The sequence below is a fragment of the Cyanistes caeruleus genome, chromosome 8, assembly GCF_971803275.1.
Source record: "Cyanistes caeruleus chromosome 8, bCyaCae1.hap1.1, whole genome shotgun sequence".
Taxonomy (NCBI): domain Eukaryota; kingdom Metazoa; phylum Chordata; class Aves; order Passeriformes; family Paridae; genus Cyanistes; species Cyanistes caeruleus.
This window is the reverse complement of record NC_141708.1, coordinates 4,295,197-4,312,956: the sequence shown is the minus strand read 5'-3', so window position 1 is coordinate 4,312,956 and position 17,760 is coordinate 4,295,197. Positions and strand designations below refer to the sequence as shown.

At 44.3% G+C, this 17,760-nt stretch overlaps 1 protein-coding gene across 1 annotated transcript in view; it reads left to right on the top strand.

Moving 5' to 3' along the window:
- Positions 1–6,218: 6,218 nt before the first annotated feature.
- The window catches only part of DMBT1 (deleted in malignant brain tumors 1), a 50,882-nt gene continuing 39,340 nt past the window's right edge, over positions 6,219–17,760 (top strand). The window contains exons 1-11 of the mRNA XM_086900440.1: positions 6,219–6,395; positions 8,552–8,599; positions 9,437–9,484; positions 9,714–10,025; positions 10,587–10,898; positions 11,452–11,763; positions 12,809–13,123; positions 13,677–13,988; positions 15,034–15,348; positions 15,902–16,216; positions 17,263–17,577. Of these exons, the coding sequence (XP_086756566.1) occupies positions 6,296–6,395; positions 8,552–8,599; positions 9,437–9,484; positions 9,714–10,025; positions 10,587–10,898; positions 11,452–11,763; positions 12,809–13,123; positions 13,677–13,988; positions 15,034–15,348; positions 15,902–16,216; positions 17,263–17,577 (2,704 nt within the window). The 5' untranslated portion in view covers positions 6,219–6,295. The remainder of the gene's footprint in view (positions 6,396–8,551; positions 8,600–9,436; positions 9,485–9,713; positions 10,026–10,586; positions 10,899–11,451; positions 11,764–12,808; positions 13,124–13,676; positions 13,989–15,033; positions 15,349–15,901; positions 16,217–17,262; positions 17,578–17,760) is intronic.

Sequence of the window (17,760 nt, the reverse complement as noted above, 5' to 3'; positions counted from 1 at the left end):
TATGATTCTTAGCTCAAGTTCTTGGTTCAAAACTACACCAATCTTGCTACACTGCAGGGTGGCAGCTACAAAGAGAACAATGGAATAAGTCAATGGCTATTGTCTTTTTCTTTTTGAAGGGATGACTCACCCATCCTTATGACAGGACAGAGTAGATCCATTGTGTTGTATTCATGTGGACCAGGGAACACCAAAGCCAGAGCTGCAGCACAGTGAAATCCTCAAGAAAAGCATATAGGTCAGGGATGAGGATAGGAAATAGCAAGAGATGAGATCTATGAAATTCTAACACAATGCAGAATCTTTTCAGAGCACTTTGAACATTTCTATGGACCTGATCTGTTCTGGGACCATATTTGTTGAGCTTGAAGTCAGTCTGATATATCTAAATGTCAATGAAAGCTGTAAAAACACATTTTATATTCTTTTAAGATGTCTCCACCACCTTTTCCCCTTTGATTTTTTCCATTATATTTAGATAAATAGACCAATACAAAATTCATCTTCTCTAACAAAGAGATGTTTGCTGAAGTGCCTGGCTTAGGCAAGCAAGTTTTGCCAGCTCATTCCATCAGGCTGCAAGCCCTTGGGCAGCCAGTTACTGCAGCCAGTGCCTGCCCATGAATTATGGTGCAGCCAGCTTCTGGGCTCTGCTCTTTACACAAATTCTTGTTTATTTATATAACAGCACACACAGCATGGAGCCCACTGGGCAGACCTCATCTCTGTCCTTGAATGGTGAAGAACAAAACCTGCTGCTTGGCATGGCATGGCCATGGCTGTGCCAGGCTCTGCACTGTGCAGGAGGGTGTGGCACAGCCTGACTTGGCTTTTGGGAGTTTTCCTGTGTGGGGGCTGAGGTATGTTTGCCCTCAATATGCACCATCATTGTGAAATTTATAAACTGAGAGCTTCACTCGAGCAGTGAGTATTTCAGCAAACATCTTCAGGATGGATTTCGAGAAGTGTGTTGGAGGCCTGATCATGCAGAGGTTAAGGTTAACACACCACTTAACTGCCCCAGTGGTTTAAAAAGAATCTGGGAGACTAGTCATAGTAGAAAAGTTATGCACATAACTTATTTAAACATTTGCTAATTCAAATATTTAATTTTAATGGTTTCTCTTGGCTCACAGTTAAATGTCAATGCATATTGTCATCATTCAGTATTTAACACAGCAATATATGTGTGAAACTGGTTTCATTTACTGTGGCAGAATTAGCTAACTTCCCTGTCTATGAATTGTTAAAGAATGCCTTGTAATGTGGGGGGTAAGGTGTATTTACAGTTGGCATTGCCCACTCATTCAAAAGAAAATAAGTAGTAAATACTGCTGTCTCAGATGATCAGATGTAGAGCATCCCTCACACCATAAAAAGCACTGGCAGAAATTATCTGCCCAGTTAGGTGGGGGAAAAAGTAAAATGTGAAAGGACATGGCACATAGCACACTTTGTTTTCTGTCTTGCTCCATGTGTGATTCAGAGAAAATGAAACATGCAGCTCAGAAAAATAGATTGTGTTGCACTGAGTACTGTACTGCAGATAGGAAAAAAATTCTCTTCTTCATTGGTAATTTTTGCTTTGGTGCAGATTTTAATTATTAAAGCTGCACATTCTTAAGATAAACTTGATGCTTGTAGATCTTTGATTAGTGCAAGGAAGAGTGCAAGTTTAAAGATTTATGATAGGTACAAACAAAAATCTAGTTCTACTTTAAATGATAAATCAAGGCACACTTTTTTAATACAAAAGGTATAAATTATCGGGGCCTTGATCAGAGAAAATGTAAAACCAGTAAACCTGGATTTTTGATTATGGCTTTTTGGGGTTTTTTTTTCCTGGTTTTTAAGCTTTGAAAGAAAAAAATTCTTAGAAAAGACAAAGCATGGAGCAGCACATGTAGACATCTGCTGTCCAGGGAATTTCTGGGAAGACTTTGCACACGTTGGGCTGAGTGGGAAAATTATCACAACCACTCTCGGGTAGAAATGTACTTACATGTTTGGGAATCAAGACTTTTAGTGCAGCTGTCTTCTTTAGGATGAAGAATATTACATAAATTTAATGTGGTTTTCCTTTCCCATAGGACCACAGGTGTTTCTTTGCACATAAATAGGCTTGAAACACAATTACTGTGAGACATGGTACTACAGTTACATCGAAAAGGGAATTCTTACTCTATTAGCTTTTGAATGTCCTTAAACACTATACACACAGAAATTTAGTAATGTTTTTTCTTTTGATACACTAACATTCCAAGTAAATATAGTTTATTATTTTAAAACTAGTTTAATTCAGTTTCTTTCTTTGAATTTCTGTGTTTAACCAGAAAGAAAATTGCTTTAAGATAATTTCATTTTAATTTTGATAATTTCTGGGAGATACATAGGATGAGCAAAAATCCTTGACAAAGGTGTAATATTGTGGCCAAAGAATTAGTTTCAAATACATTTTCAAAGCTCATGGGTTACTGAAAGGTTTTAGAAATACATAGTTCTTATCAAGCTGTGAGAACAAAGGAAGAAATAATGAGGCTGGCTAAAGGCAGACATAGAAATACATTCTTGAAAAGAGACAGAATGGGTAAAACCATTTAGACAAAATGGTGTATATAAGGTCAGTTTTAGCTTTCTGGAGAAGGACTTTGATGTTTATCAGTTTGTATCAGCTTTAAAATATCATAAAAGTTGAGCAAGACATTATAAATCGATTGGTGTTGAGAGGTAATTATTGTGAAATTTCTAAATAACTTATTTCTTTCTGTTTCTTGCTTTGAAAACATCTTCCTCACAGATAGAAATGCATATTACTTTCCTCTGTAATTCTCTTAGGTTTAGAAGTACATCATAAAGCACCCAGCAGCAGCACAACACCTCTGATGGATTCTCTCTTTTGAGCACCAGCGGCTTTTCCTGCATTTAGGCATTTCTGCACATGAAGAGCTGACTTTCCTTGAGACATTCCCTTTGGCAAGTGGCAGCATCATTTCCTTCCTGCTGGTCCTTCTGGCTTAAAGGCAAGGTCAGGGCAAGAAGGTGAACAGATGGTAACGCTGGAGAGAGTTGGAAGTCCAGGAGCCAAGCTGCTTTCTGTGTTCCCACCTTCTCTTTCAGTTGCCATTTGCCTCAGACACCCCCAGACCAGGTGCTTTTTCTCTCAGCAAAACTCAGAAAGTGGCATTAAATGAACATTAAAGCTCAAAACACTTCAAAGAACTAAGGGGGATTTGAAGAGAGGAGTATAAAAAGGGGCTAAAGGTCAAAGGCCAGGTTTGAGGATCAGCTATGATGCAGCAGATACGACCCAAAAAGAAGCATCCACCAAGATTATTCTCACACTCTGTCCCAGAAACCCTTCAAACACAGGCAGTTCGCACTGCTGGGGACAGTCATTCATTATGTGACAAAAATGCACGTGTGTCATGTCCCAAGGCAAGTGCAGGTCTGTTCATACAAAGGGGTTTGAGGACATGAGACCCAGGACCCCAAATGTCAAACACAGGCACAGGTGGTGCACAGATTGATTTCACCTGCATATGGCCTTTCATAAGATGTCTGATATTCATTTTTACCACTTTCCTAGACTTAAAACTGAACATTTTTCCTTTTGTGGGGACAAAGCAAAGGAGACAAGAAGTCTGAGTGCTGGGTGCTCCTCTAGCAGGGTATGGCCCATCTGGTACAACACAAATTAAAAGACACAGATATAGGAATTGAAGTCCTGCAGAGCATTCCTGGGCAGATACAGAGAGACTAATTTTGTTCAAGCTCCCTCCTGCAAGAAGTGTATGACAGAAAACCAGTCCACAGAGTTACAGCACAGAGTGTTACTGTAAGTCTTCTTATTCCTTTGTTAAACTGAAAGAAAATGATCAATAAACATAGCAGAGCTTTCTGTAGTGTTTATCAACTCTAAGAGCCTCTAAAAATGACAACTGTGATTGAAAAATTCAACAGTTTGAAACTTCATTTTTTATTGAAATTGCATAGAAAACATTTGGTTTTTAATCCAACAGTATCACTTAATAAACACTTGTTCCAGCAAGAAGCTGACCTCTGAAAAAAACAGATTATTCATTGAGGCTGATATTCTTAGACAAATGTTTTAAGGTTTCCTGTCTCTCAAGACTTTTGATTACAGTAAGACAAATTTGATCCCATGCATTTTATCTCACAGGGCAAAAGTTTCATTTATTCCTGATGTGAGAATAGTAATAGATTGCTGATCTGCTATCATAACTCACGTTGCAGACTTTCATGGTACTTTATTTTGCATAAAACTTCCTGCTGCTCTGATCTCAGTGCGTGCAATAGATAAGACAGATAATCTGAGGCAGGTTTTGTAGAGTACATTGGAATTTTAGCCTCTACAAATCAAAGGTGCCTGTTATTAAGGCATAGATCCTCATGTAAGTTAAAAAACACTTACTGGAAGTGCCAGAAATGCACCAATAAGCTGAAACTGCTGAGAACCAGGAAGCAGCCTGATGTGTTCATGTGTTCATGAACCTTGCTGGCAGATTTCATTACTGTGGATAAATTTAACCTCCTCTGTTGTTCAAACTGCTTGATATCATCCATAAATATTCTGTTCACAGTGTCTCAAAGCAGCTATGGCTGGACAATCTGGAGATCCTAAACTCTATCCCCTTGCTCAAAGCAGGGTCAAAGAAAACCAGCTGCTCAGGACTGTGCCCAGCTTGTGAGAACATCTTAAAGAATTGAGAAATCTACAAAATTGCTGGGCAACCTATTCCACTGCTTCTCCAGTCTCACAGTGGAATTCTCTTTCCTTATGTTAAGTAGAGTTTACTGTACTTCAATTCATGCCCATTGCTTCTCAACCTGCCACCAGGCACCACTGAGACAAGTCTGGCTCATTTTTCAAGAATCTTGAAGCAGGATTGACCTCATAACCCCCTCCCAATGACAGTGTATGATCACTCCACTGAGCACATGGTATTGTTTTCACTCTTGTCAGACAGTCAGGAGCAGTAGAGCTTTGAATAGCAATGTTCAGGCTTCCATTTCTTTATTAACATGTGAGTACAATCAGTTGTATTTACCATTGTCCTCCAGTTTGTTTGCTCTTCTCAGTAACGGCTTTAACAGCTTCAGATTCTGTTTCTGGACTCTGGCCTTTTGTCCTTCTTTCCTCTATCTGAGCACTGTGAACCTTTTCAGGAAGATCATTCTTTATTCCCCTTGTTTTGGACCCAAGCTGTGCTTTTCTACAGAAGGAAGGTTGGAATACACCAGCAGGATACAGCATGTCCAACTATTCCAGTTTGACTGCAGCTGGTCTTGTAGCCAAAGTGAACAGAGAGGTACAGCCTGGATGGGCTGTAATGAAAAGAATATTAAACCAACAACTGGTCTGTTTCTATCTGACCTCAATTTCTCCTCATCAGGTGAGCAGAAGCAGTTGAAATGCAAAATAATGACCCCAGCAGACAGGTCTGTGGGTGTTGTGCCCCCAAGTCATCGACAGCTCCATTAAGATTTCACACAGACCAGCCAAGGAAACCAGCTCAACAGGACTTTAGATTTCAACCCATCATTCTTGTCTTTTTTATAAACTGTGTGATTCAAGGGATTGAAGGGAGTGCTGCTGGCAGATGCATCTGAGGACCACAGCTGTAGATTGAGGGGAGACATTGTTAAAGCAGAACAAGCTCTACAGAGGCCTGAAGGTGAGGTCCACTTAGGGTATGTTACAAAAAATTGGCATGAATTTGCTTTTGATTCCTGACTTAATCCCATTTATGACGTGATTTTTGTCTACAAACAGCAGGGAAACAAACGTACAGTTTCAAATGGAGAACTAAAATATAAACATTTATGAGACCAGGACTCTCTGCTGAAGAATTTATGAGAAAACCTGCTATGAATTTGCTGCCTCATCCTGCAATACGTTACAGTCTGTGCAATCAAGCAATTACCTATTAGCAATAAATAAATAAAATTGGGATTTCTGAGGCAAAGAAACACATTTATTCCCCAGTCTGGTTCCAAAGGTAACTCTGCACATGCAGTTAAGATAATTTAAAATAAAGCTATATTATGGTCTTGGCTGGCATAGAGTTACTTTTCTTCCTAGTAACACAAATTATCTAGGAAACTAAAACTTTACCACTCCTATGTAATCCTCCTGTAAAGATCAGATAATCATAAAAAATACAGCATAATAAATCAGACACAGCATGGGCCAGGCTGACCTTGGGAGCCCCAGCCTTTCACCAGTGCAGAGTATAAATTCTAATGCTCGGTTTTACCGGGATCTCTTGACAAGATGGGTGCAACAAGGAACTTGCTGTGCTTATTCCTCTTAAATGCAGCACTCCTGGATGCCATCTCACCTAATCTACACAAAAACTTTTCTTCCCAAAAAGGTAGGAAAAAGGGTGTCTTACTTCACTGTGCTGGGTTTATACATGGCACTCACAGGCCAGTTTAATCAACACTTTGCAAAGATTAGAAGACAGATTGAAATTAGATAACATCAGGTTGTCTGATTAAAATTATGAACCAATTGATATCACAATTAAGTATTATTTTTGTTGAAGTGAATTTAGTGTGATGAAATTACCATTGTTTTGCAGTGGTGTCTTGTAGCTAAGTTTGAACCAACTTTAAAAAGAATTCTGACATGAAAGACTGAGAGACTTTGCTCCTATAAATCTGTGGGTTTCAGTATGGAATTATGAGGGATTATAGTTTCTTCGGCTCTCATGCATATTTGCTTTATAATACTTCAAATTCCACCTTGCAAATGCACATGGAACCACCCAATACTTATTTAGCTTTATATAATTTAATAGGAGTGCAACAGAAAGACACAATTGTGTTGTAGTGTCAGGAAATCCAGGTGGGTGCATTTTACTAACTTGGGACTTTCAGGCATGTGGAATAAAAACCTGGAGACTGTAACAACCCAGCCTGCACGCATGCAAATACAAAACAGCGTTTGGTTTCCTCAGAAACCAATATTTAGTATTGCCAAGGACATTCTAAACACTATCAGTATTTAAAAAAAGCTAAATCAACAAAAACCCAACAATTGAACAAAAGAGGTATGACTCTCACTCTTCTTTCACAGAAGATATCTGAAGTCTTATGCTCCTGCTAGGAATTTCTTCTGACTCAGACACCTCTTTGTTCACTGTTTTTTTGCAGCTATAAATAAGAAAACAACACCCATTATATGTCTGGGAATATTGGTGATACAGTGTGCATTGCTAATTTTTCCCACTGCTTTCAAAAAGACAGTAAAAAATGCTTGAATTATAAAAATAGAAAATAGAGAAATGAAAAGTAACCCAAGGAAATCAGAATAAGTGACATTTAAAACAATGAAATCATAGAACAAAGAAACCAAAAGGGTCTGATATCTGTTTCACAGTATAAAGTCACTTTCTGTATGTCTGGGAATTACCAAGAATTTTGTGTGTCCTACTCAGATAAAAAAGGCTTGAGAAAGACACAGCACTTGTAGAATGTTGTATCAGATCACCGACCTGACTAAGCATGTCACTGATTTTTTTTGCATTAAAATCATGAATACATTTTTTGCAAATTTTATTTGTTCTTGTTTTGAGATTTTTTACTACTCATTTAATTTTGCAGATAAACCTGTGTATGTAAACAAATGAAAGTACTGTGGTATTTCAAATTAAAAGCACAGATTTAAGGGAGTTCCACAAATATTCTGTATTACTCATGCCCAGACACTTCTTCCTGTAACCTCTTGAGTATTCCACTTTATTAGGTTAACAGTAACACTTCGATGCTTGGTTTATTGGCCTTCCAGAAAATTCTGTCCATTCCTAGCAAATGCACATTAAGAATTGCCACTAAAAAATTCAAATATTAGTCAAAAATCCAAATTATTCTCTTTAGTCTGATCAAACATTAATCCAAACATTCATGCATGAAAAATAGGTTTGCTAATTGGCCCTCAGTTGTCTCTGTTTACATTCTTTTATTAACTGAAAAGATAATTTTGTGGGGATGCCACGCCCTTGTGGAATATGACATTATTAATTATCTCTTATTTTGCAGAGACCAGAGCTTAGACCTGCATCCCAGAAGATGCAGCTCTCTAGGGAAAACGTACCTCCTTTGAATTTTCTGAACATTGTTGATCACATGTATTGTAAATTCAGTCACTGAAAGCAGCCTTGTGCAACAATAATCCTAAAGAGATAGACTCATGTAGTCACAGAATCAGAGAATGATATGGGTTCAAGGCAACTTGAATAAACTTCTGGTTTACATCTCCAAAAAGAAGCAGAGACAGTTTAAAGCAGGAGATGCTCAGAGCCATATATGACCTTGAAAGCTGCCAGTGAATGAAAATCCACAAGATTGGAAGATGTGTCCCAAAATTCTTGGTTTTCTTGCTCCTTCCACAGAAGAGCACCCTTGAGATTGAGACATTGCTCTCCATCTCCCATGTGACACCAGAATCCCCAGCTCTGGGAGAAACCTGATCATGCTCCTTCACCTACCAGGGACTCACCTGCTTCTCTCTCTTCCTTCTTTACAGATGCCACCAGCGCCGATACACCCACGTTAATGTCATCTGCTCCTCCAGGTGGGTCTGAATCTGCTCACAATTTTTGGCCAGTGCTTTTGAGGAGCCAGTAATTTCTGTGGAGTTTGAGGTTTGGTTTTCTCCACGGGGCAGTAGAGGCCAGGAAAAGTACATCATAACTGTACCAGCTGCCAAGACTGGCACTCCTGGTGGTCTGAAACTTGTAGAATGATGCCAAGTCCCCGACCAAGGAAAGTGCCTCCTTGTGGTGTTTGTTGGCTGGAATTAGGTGTGTTTTGGCAATGAGTTAAATAGCAGGGATAAATATATCATCCTGCTGAGATCCTCAGTGTGGAACCAATATCCCCAGTGCTGGAAGAAACCTGGCCATTCTCCTTTTTCCAGCAGGGTCTTAGTGCTTCTATCTCTTCCTCCCTGCATATGATATCACTCAACTTAGATTAACCTTCTCTGCTCCTCCAAGTGAGTCTGAATTTCTCCTGGGTTTTCTGGACATTGCTTCTTGCAGAAACAATTAGTGACATGGAGTTTGGGGTTTAGTCTTCTAAAAGGGAGAGGAGAGTCTGGGAAAAGCACAGCTGAATGCATGTGAGACTGGGGGTCATGGTAACTTGAAATTCACACATCATTGCCAAGGCCATGGCAAAGAAAGGCACCTGCTTGTGGTTTCTGTAGGCTGGAATTGGATGTCTGCTGGGAGTGAGTGTGGGATTATGTTTTTGGTTGATCCCACAATGAAAAACCACCATGCTGACACCCCCAAGCTCTCCATCTCCCAGATTACAGGGTGGCACCAACATCCCCAGTCTTGGGAATAACCTGGCTGTCCTCCTTCATCCACCAACAGCTCACCTGTAACTTCTTTCTTCCACATAGATGACATTACTGAGGAGCCACCCAGGTTTAAGTTGTCCATTCCTTCAGGTGAGTCTGAACGTTTGTCCATGTTTTTCCGGTGACTCCTCTTGCCTGAATAGTTAGTGGGGCAGAAGTTTGAGTTTAGTCCTCTCCCTGGGAAATACAGGTTAACCCAGCCAAGACTGGGAGTTGTGGTGGCCCGAAATTCCTAGACTGATTCCAAAGCCCTGGCAAGAAAAGATGCCTTTGATCCAAGAGACTCTTCCAAGGTTTTCTATACCTCCTTCTTTCCCAGATGCCACCATCACCCTGGTGAACGGCCAGAACCGCTGCGAGGGTCGTGTTGAGATTTCACACTCTGGGGGCCAAGGCACCGTCTGTGACGATGGCTGGGACCTGAATGATGCCCAGGTGGTGTGCAGGCAGCTGGGATGTGGAGCTGCTGTTTCTGCAACATCAAGTGCCTCCTTTGGACAAGGCAGTGGCAACATCTACCTGGATGATGTGAGCTGTACAGGGTCAGAGTCGTCCCTCTTCCAGTGCAGCCACAATGGCTGGGGCAGCCACAACTGTGGCCACAGTGAAGATGCTGGTGTTGTGTGCTCAGGTAACACTGATTTGACTGCCTCCATTCTGGCACTCGTTCAGAAAGTGTCCCCTGCTGGCTGGAATTCCGTGTGGGCTGGGGACGAGTTCAGGATTATGTTTTTGGTTGATCCCACCATGAGACACCGTTCTGCTGGCACCCCCAGGCTCTCTGTTGCCCACGTGCCAAGGTGGCAGCAACATGTCCAGCCTGGGGATAAAGCCTATCATGGTCCTTCACCCAACAGGCCTCACCTGCCTCTTTTCTTTCCTCCCCTATAGTGGCCACAATACAAGCATAAACTCTACCAGAACCCCCTTCCCTGCTCTACAGTGGATTTGAATTTCTCCAGGGATTTCTGGCCACCACTTTTTGCAGAAACAATTAGTGCCTCAGAGTTTGGGGTTTGGTTTCCTTCATAGGAGAGGAGAAGTCAGGAAAAGCAGTTTAACATCAGCTTAATTCCCATACTGGGAATTGTGGTGGCCTGAAAGACACAGAATGATATGAAGGTTGTGGCAAGAGAAGGTGCCTTTGTACAAGATGTTCTTCCCAAGTTTTCTATACCTCCTTCTTTCCCAGATGCCACCATCACCCTGGTGAACGGCCAGAACCGCTGCGAGGGTCGTGTTGAGATTTCACACTCTGAGGGTCAAGGCACCGTCTGTGACGATGGCTGGGGCCTGAATGATGCCCAGGTGGTGTGCAGGCAGCTGGGATGTGGCCCTGCTGTTTCTGCAACATCAAGTGCCTCCTTTGGACAAGGCAGTGGCAACATCATCCTGGACGATGTGAGCTGTACAGGGTCAGAGTCGTCCCTCTTCCAGTGCAGCCACAATGGCTGGGGTGTCCACAACTGTGGCCACAGTGAAGATGCTGGTGTTGTGTGCTCAGGTAACATTGATATGACTGAATGTGTACTATGATTCTTTCGGAATGTGGTCCTAGTTGTAATTCGCTGTGGGTTGGGGATGAGTTCAGGATTATGTTTTCGGTTGATCCCACCATGAGACACCGTTCTGCTGGCACCCCCAGGCTCTCTGTTGCCCACGTGCCATGGTGGCAGCAACATGCCCAGCCTGGGGATAAAGCCTATCATGGTCCTTCTTCACCCAACAGGCCTCACCTGCCTCTTTTCTTTCCTCCCCTAAAGTGGCCACAAAATAAGTACAACCATTTCCAGAACCACCTTCCCTTCTCCTACAGTGGGTCTGAATTTCTCCAGGGATTTCTGGCCACCACTTTTTGCAGAAACAATTAGTGCCTCAGAGTTTGGGGTTTGGTTTCCTTGTTTGGAGACAAGAAACCAGGAAATGCATTTCAACCCAGCCAAGACTAGGAATTGTGGTGGGCTGAAAGACACAGAATAATATGAAGGTTGTGGCAAGAGAAGGTGCCTTTGTACAAGATGTTCTTCCCAAGTTTTCTATACCTCCTTCTTTCCCAGATGCCACCATCACCCTGGTGAACGGCCAGAACCGCTGCGAGGGTCGTGTTGAGATTTCACACTCTGGGGGCCAAGGCACCGTCTGTGACGATGGCTGGGACCTGAATGATGCCCAGGTGGTGTGCAGGCAGCTGGGATGTGGAGCTGCTGTTTCTGCAACATCAAGTGCCTCCTTTGGACAAGGCAGTGGCAACATCTACCTGGATGATGTGAGCTGTACAGGGTCGGAGTCGTCCCTCTTCCAGTGCAGCCACAATGGCTGGGGCAGCCACAACTGTGGCCATGGTGAAGATGCTGGTGTTGTGTGCTCAGGTAACACTGATTTGACTGCCTCCATTCTAGAGCTCTTTCAGAAAGTGTCCCCTGCTGGCTGGAATTCCGTGTGGGCTGGGGACGAGTTCAGGATTATGTTTTTGGTTGATCCCACCATGAGACACCGTTCTGCTGGCACCCCCAGGCTCTCTGTTGCCCACGTGCCAAGGTGGCAGCAACATGCCCAGCCTGGGGACAAAGTCAGTCATGGTCCTTCACCCAACAGGCCTCACCTGCCTCTTTTTTTTCCTCCACTACAGCTGCCATAAGCACAGGCACCACCTCTCCCAGCACCTCCTTCCCTGCTCCTACAGTGGGTCTGAATTTCTCCTGAGATTTCTCACCACTGCTTTATGCAGAAGCAATTAGTGCCTCAGAGTTTGGGGTTTGGTTTCCTTCATAGGAGAGGAGAAGTCAGGAAAAGCAGGTTAACCCAGCTGAGACTGGGAATTGTGGTGGCCTCTAAACTCATAGAGTGATTCCAAGGTCCTGATGCCCTTTTGATTTTTACCTTTTTTCCTTTATATATTCTCTGTATACTTTACAGAAATATTTGTAGCTTTGTAGCTTCTTATTGTAACCTAGATGCTGCATTTCCTAGACAGGAATTCAAAACTCATTCCAGAATCCCTATGCTATCTTGGTTCTTCCTGGTGACCAAGGCCAAAAAACAGCTCTTCAGATGCATTTTCATCAACAAACTACAGTCCCATCTGAGGCAGAGAGGACTTTGAAGGGTCTTGGACTGGGGGAAACTGCATCACCACTTGTGCTCCTGATTGGTGCTGTTTTGTCAATTATGCTGATTTACCAAACATATAGACCTGTATGCAACCCCGTGAGGGTGGGCTTTTGTGTATGTTTTTCCAGAACTGTCTTGGAGACATCCAATAAAAATCCACTTTTATAGTACTTCCTCTATGAAAATTATCACAAAAGTTTAAGTTGTTTCATTTCTAGGTTGAAAAAGACATCACCCTGGTAAGAGAAGGTGCCTTTGTGCTAGACTGTCTTCCCAAGTGTTCTATACCTCCTTCCTTCCCAGACGCCAGCACCATCACCCTGGTGAACGGCCAAAACCGCTGCGAGGGTCGTGTTGAGATTTCACACTCTGAGGGTCAAGGCACCGTCTGTGACGATGACTGGGACCTGAATGATGCCCAGGTGGTGTGCAGGCAGCTGGGATGTGGCCCTGCTGTTTCTGCAACATCAAGTGCCTCCTTTGGACAAGGCAGTGGCAACATCTACCTGGACAATGTGAGCTGTACAGGGTCAGAGTCGTCCCTCTTCCAGTGCAGCCACAATGGCTGGGGTGTCCACAACTGTGGCCACGGTGAAGATGCTGGTGTTGTGTGCTCAGGTAACATTGATATGACTGAATGTGTACTATGATTCTTTCGGAATGTGGTCCTAGTTGTAATTCGCTGTGGGTTGGGGATGAGTTCAGGATTATGTTTTCGGTTGATCCCACCATGAGACACCGTTCTGCTGGCACCCCCAGGCTCTCTGTTGCCCACGTGCCATGGTGGCAGCAACATGCCCAGCCTGGGGATAAAGCCTATCATGGTCCTTCTTCACCCAAAAGGCCTCACCTGCCTCTTTTCTTTCCTCCCCAATAGCAGCCACAAAATAAGTACAACCATTTCCAGAACCACCTTCCCTTCTCCTACAGTGGATGTGAATTTCTCCAGGGATTTCTGGCCACCACTTTTTGCAGAAACAATTAGTGCCTCAGAGTTTGGGGTTTGGTTTCCTTGTTTGGAGACAAGAAACCAGGAAATGCATTTCAACCCAGCCAAGACTAGGAATTGTGGTGGGCTGAAAGACACAGAACAATATGAAGGTTGTGGCAAGAGAAGGTGCCTTTGTACAAGATGTTCTTCCCAAGTTTTCTATACCTCCTTCTTTCCCAGATGCCACCATCACCCTGGTGAACGGCCAGAACCGCTGCGAGGGTCGTGTTGAGATTTCACACTCTGGGGGCCAAGGCACCGTCTGTGACGATGGCTGGGACCTGAATGATGCCCAGGTGGTGTGCAGGCAGCTGGGATGTGGAGCTGCTGTTTCTGCAACATCAAGTGCCTCCTTTGGACAAGGCAGTGGCAACATCTACCTGGACGATGTGAGCTGTACAGGGTCAGAGTCGTCCCTCTTCCAGTGCAGCCACAATGGCTGGGGTGTCCACAACTGTGGCCATGGTGAAGATGCTGGTGTTGTGTGCTCAGGTAACACTGATTTGACTGCCTCCATTCTGGCACTCGTTCAGAAAGTGTCCCCTGCTGGCTGGAATTCCGTGTGGGCTGGGGACGAGTTCAGGATTATGTTTTTGGTTGATCCCACCATGAGACACCGTTCTGCTGGCACCCCCTGGCTCTCTGTTGCCCACGTGCCAAGGTGGCAGCAACATGTCCAGCCTGGGGATAAAGTCAGTCATGCTCCTTCACCCAACAGGCCTCACCTGCCTCTTTTTTTTCCTCCACTACAGCTGCCATAAGCACAGGCACCACCTCTCCCAGCACCTCCTTCCCTGCTCCTACAGTGGGTCTGAATTTCTCCTGAGATTTCTCACCACTGCTTTATGCAGAAGCAATTAGTGCCTCAGAGTCTGGGGTTTGGTTTCCTTCATAGGAGAGGAGAAGTCAGGAAAAGCAGGTTAACCCAGCTGAGACTGGGAATTGTGGTGGCCTCTAAACTCATAGAGTGATTCCAAGGCCCTGATGCCCTTTTGGTTTTTACCTTTTTTCCTTTATATATTCTCTGTATACTTTACAGAAATATTTGTAGCTTTGTAGCTTCTTATTGTAACCTAGATGCTGCATTTCCTAGACAGGAATTCAAAACTCATTCCAGAATCCCTACGCTATCTTGGTTCTTCCTGGTGACCAAGGCCAAAAAACAGCTCTTCAGATGCATTTTCATCAACAAACTACAGTCCCATCTGAGGCAGAGAGGACTTTGAAGGGTCTTGGACTGGGGGAAACTGCATCACCACTTGTGCTCCTGATTGGTGCTGTTTTGTCAATTATGCTGATTTACCAAACATATAGACCTGTATGCAACCCCGTGAGGGTGGGCTTTTGTGTATGTTTTTCCAGAACTGCCCTGGAGACATCCAATAAAAATCCACTTTTATAGTACTTCCTCTATGAAAATTATCACAAAAGTTTAAGTTGTTTCATTTCTAGGTTGAAAAAGACATCACCCTGGTAAGAGAAGGTGCCTTTGTGCTAGACTGTCTTCCCAAGTGTTCTATACCTCCTTCCTTCCCAGACGCCAGCACCATCACCCTGGTGAACGGCCAAAACCGCTGCGAGGGTCGTGTTGAGATTTCACACTCTGGGGGCCAAGGCACCGTCTGTGACGATGACTGGGACCTGAATGATGCCCAGGTGGTGTGCAGGCAGCTGGGATGTGGAGCTGCTGTTTCTGCAACATCAAGTGCCTCCTTTGGACAAGGCAGTGGCAACATCTACCTGGACAATGTGAACTGTACAGGGTCAGAGTCGTCCCTCTTCCAGTGCAGCCACAATGGCTGGGGTGTCCACAACTGTGGCCACGGTGAAGATGCTGGTGTTGTGTGCTCAGGTAACATTGATATGACTGAATGTGTACTATGATTCTTTCGGAATGTGGTCCTAGTTGTAATTCGCTGTGGGTTGGGGATGAGTTCAGGATTATGTTTTCGGTTGATCCCACCATGAGACACCGTTCTGCTGGCACCCCCAGGCTCTCTGTTGCCCACATGCCATGGTGGCAGCAACATGTCCAGCCTGGGGATAAAGCCTATCATGGTCCTTCTTCACCCAACAGGCCTCACCTGCCTCTTTTCTTTCCTCCCCTACAGTGGCCACAAAATAAGTACAACCATTTCCAGAACCACCTTCCCTTCTCCTACAGTGGGTCTGAATTTCTCCAGGGATTTCTGGCCACCACTTTTTGCAGAAACAATTAGTGCCTCAGAGTTTGGGGTTTGGTTTCCTTGTTTGGAGACAAGAAACCAGGAAATGCATTTCAACCCAGCCAAGACTAGGAATTGTGGTGGGCTGAAAGACACAGAATAATATGAAGGTTGTGGCAAGAGAAGGTGCCTTTGTACAAGATGTTCTTCCCAAGTGTTCTATACCTCCTTCTTTCCCAGACGCCAGCACCATCACCCTGGTGAACGGCCAAAACCGCTGCGAGGGTCGTGTTGAGATTTCACACTCTGGGGGCCAAGGCACCGTCTGTGACGATGGCTGGGACCTGAATGATGCCCAGGTGGTGTGCAGGCAGCTGGGATGTGGAGCTGCTGTTTCTGCAACATCAAGTGCCTTCTTTGGACAAGGCAGTGGCAACATCTACCTGGACGATGTGAGCTGTACAGGGTCAGAGTCGTCCCTCTTCCAGTGCAGCCACAATGGCTGGGGCAGCCACAACTGTGGCCATGGTGAAGATGCTGGTGTTGTGTGCTCAGGTAACACTGATTTGACTGCCTCCATCCTGGAGCTCTTTCAGAAAGTGTCCCCTGCTGGCTGGAATTCCGTGTGGGCTGGGGACGAGTTCAGGATTTTGTTTTTTGGTTGATCCCACCATGAGACACCGTTCTGCTGGCACCCCCTGGCTCTCTGTTGCCCACGTGCCAAGGTGGCAGCAACATGTCCAGCCTGGGGATAAAGTCAGTCATGCTCCTTCACCCAACAGGCCTCACCTGCATCTTTTTTTTCCTCCACTACAGCTGCCATAAGCACAGGCACCACCTCTCCCAGCACCTCCTTCCCTGCTCCTACAGTGGGTCTGAATTTCTCCTGATATTTCTCACCACTGCTTTATGCAGAAGCAATTAGTGCCTCAGAGTCTGGGGTTTGGTTTCCTTCATAGGAGAGGAGAAGTCAGGAAAAGCAGGTTAACCCAGCTGAGACTGGGAATTGTGGTGGCCTCTAAACTCATAGAGTGATTCCAAGGCCCTGATGCCCTTTTGGTTTTTACCTTTTTTCCTTTATATATTCTCTGTATACTTTACAGAAATATTTGTAGCTTTGTAGCTTCTTATTGTAACCTAGATGCTGCATTTCCTAGACAGGAATTCAAAACTCATTCCAGAATCCCTATGCTATCTTAGTTCTTCCTGGTGACCAAGGCCAAAAAACAGCTCTTCAGATGCATTTTCATCAACAAACTACAGTCCCATCTGAGGCAGAGAGGACTTTGAAGGGTCTTGGACTGGGGGAAACTGCATCACCACTTGTGCTCCTGATTGGTGCTGTTTTGTCAATTATGCTGATTTACCAAACATATAGACCTGTATGCAACCCCGTGAGGGTGGGCTTTTGTGTATGTTTTTCCAGAACTGCCCTGGAGACATCCAATAAAAATCCACTTTTATAGTACTTCCTCTATGAAAATTATCACAAAAGTTTAAGTTGTTTCATTTCTAGGTTGAAAAAGACATCACCCTGGTAAGAGAAGGTGCCTTTGTGCTAGACTGTCTTCCCAAGTGTTCTATACCTCCTTCCTTCCCAGACGCCAGCACCATCACCCTGGTGAACGGCCAAAACCGCTGCGAGGGTCGTGTTGAGATTTCACACTCTGGGGGCCAAGGCACCGTCTGTGACGATGACTGGGACCTGAATGATGCCCAGGTGGTGTGCAGGCAGCTGGGATGTGGCCCTGCTGTTTCTGCAACATCAAGTGCCTCCTTTGGACAAGGCAGTGGCAACATCTACCTGGACAATGTGAGCTGTACAGGGTCAGAGTCGTCCCTCTTCCAGTGCAGCCACAATGGCTGGGGTGTCCACAACTGTGGCCACGGTGAAGATGCTGGTGTTGTGTGCTCAGGTAACATTGATATGACTGAATGTGTACTATGATTCTTTCGGAATGTGGTCCTAGTTGTAATTCGCTGTGGGTTGGGGATGAGTTCAGGATTATGTTTTCGGTTGATCCCACCATGAGACACCATTCTGCTGGCACCCCCAGGCTCTCTGTTGCCCACGTGCCATGGTGGCAGCAACATGCCCA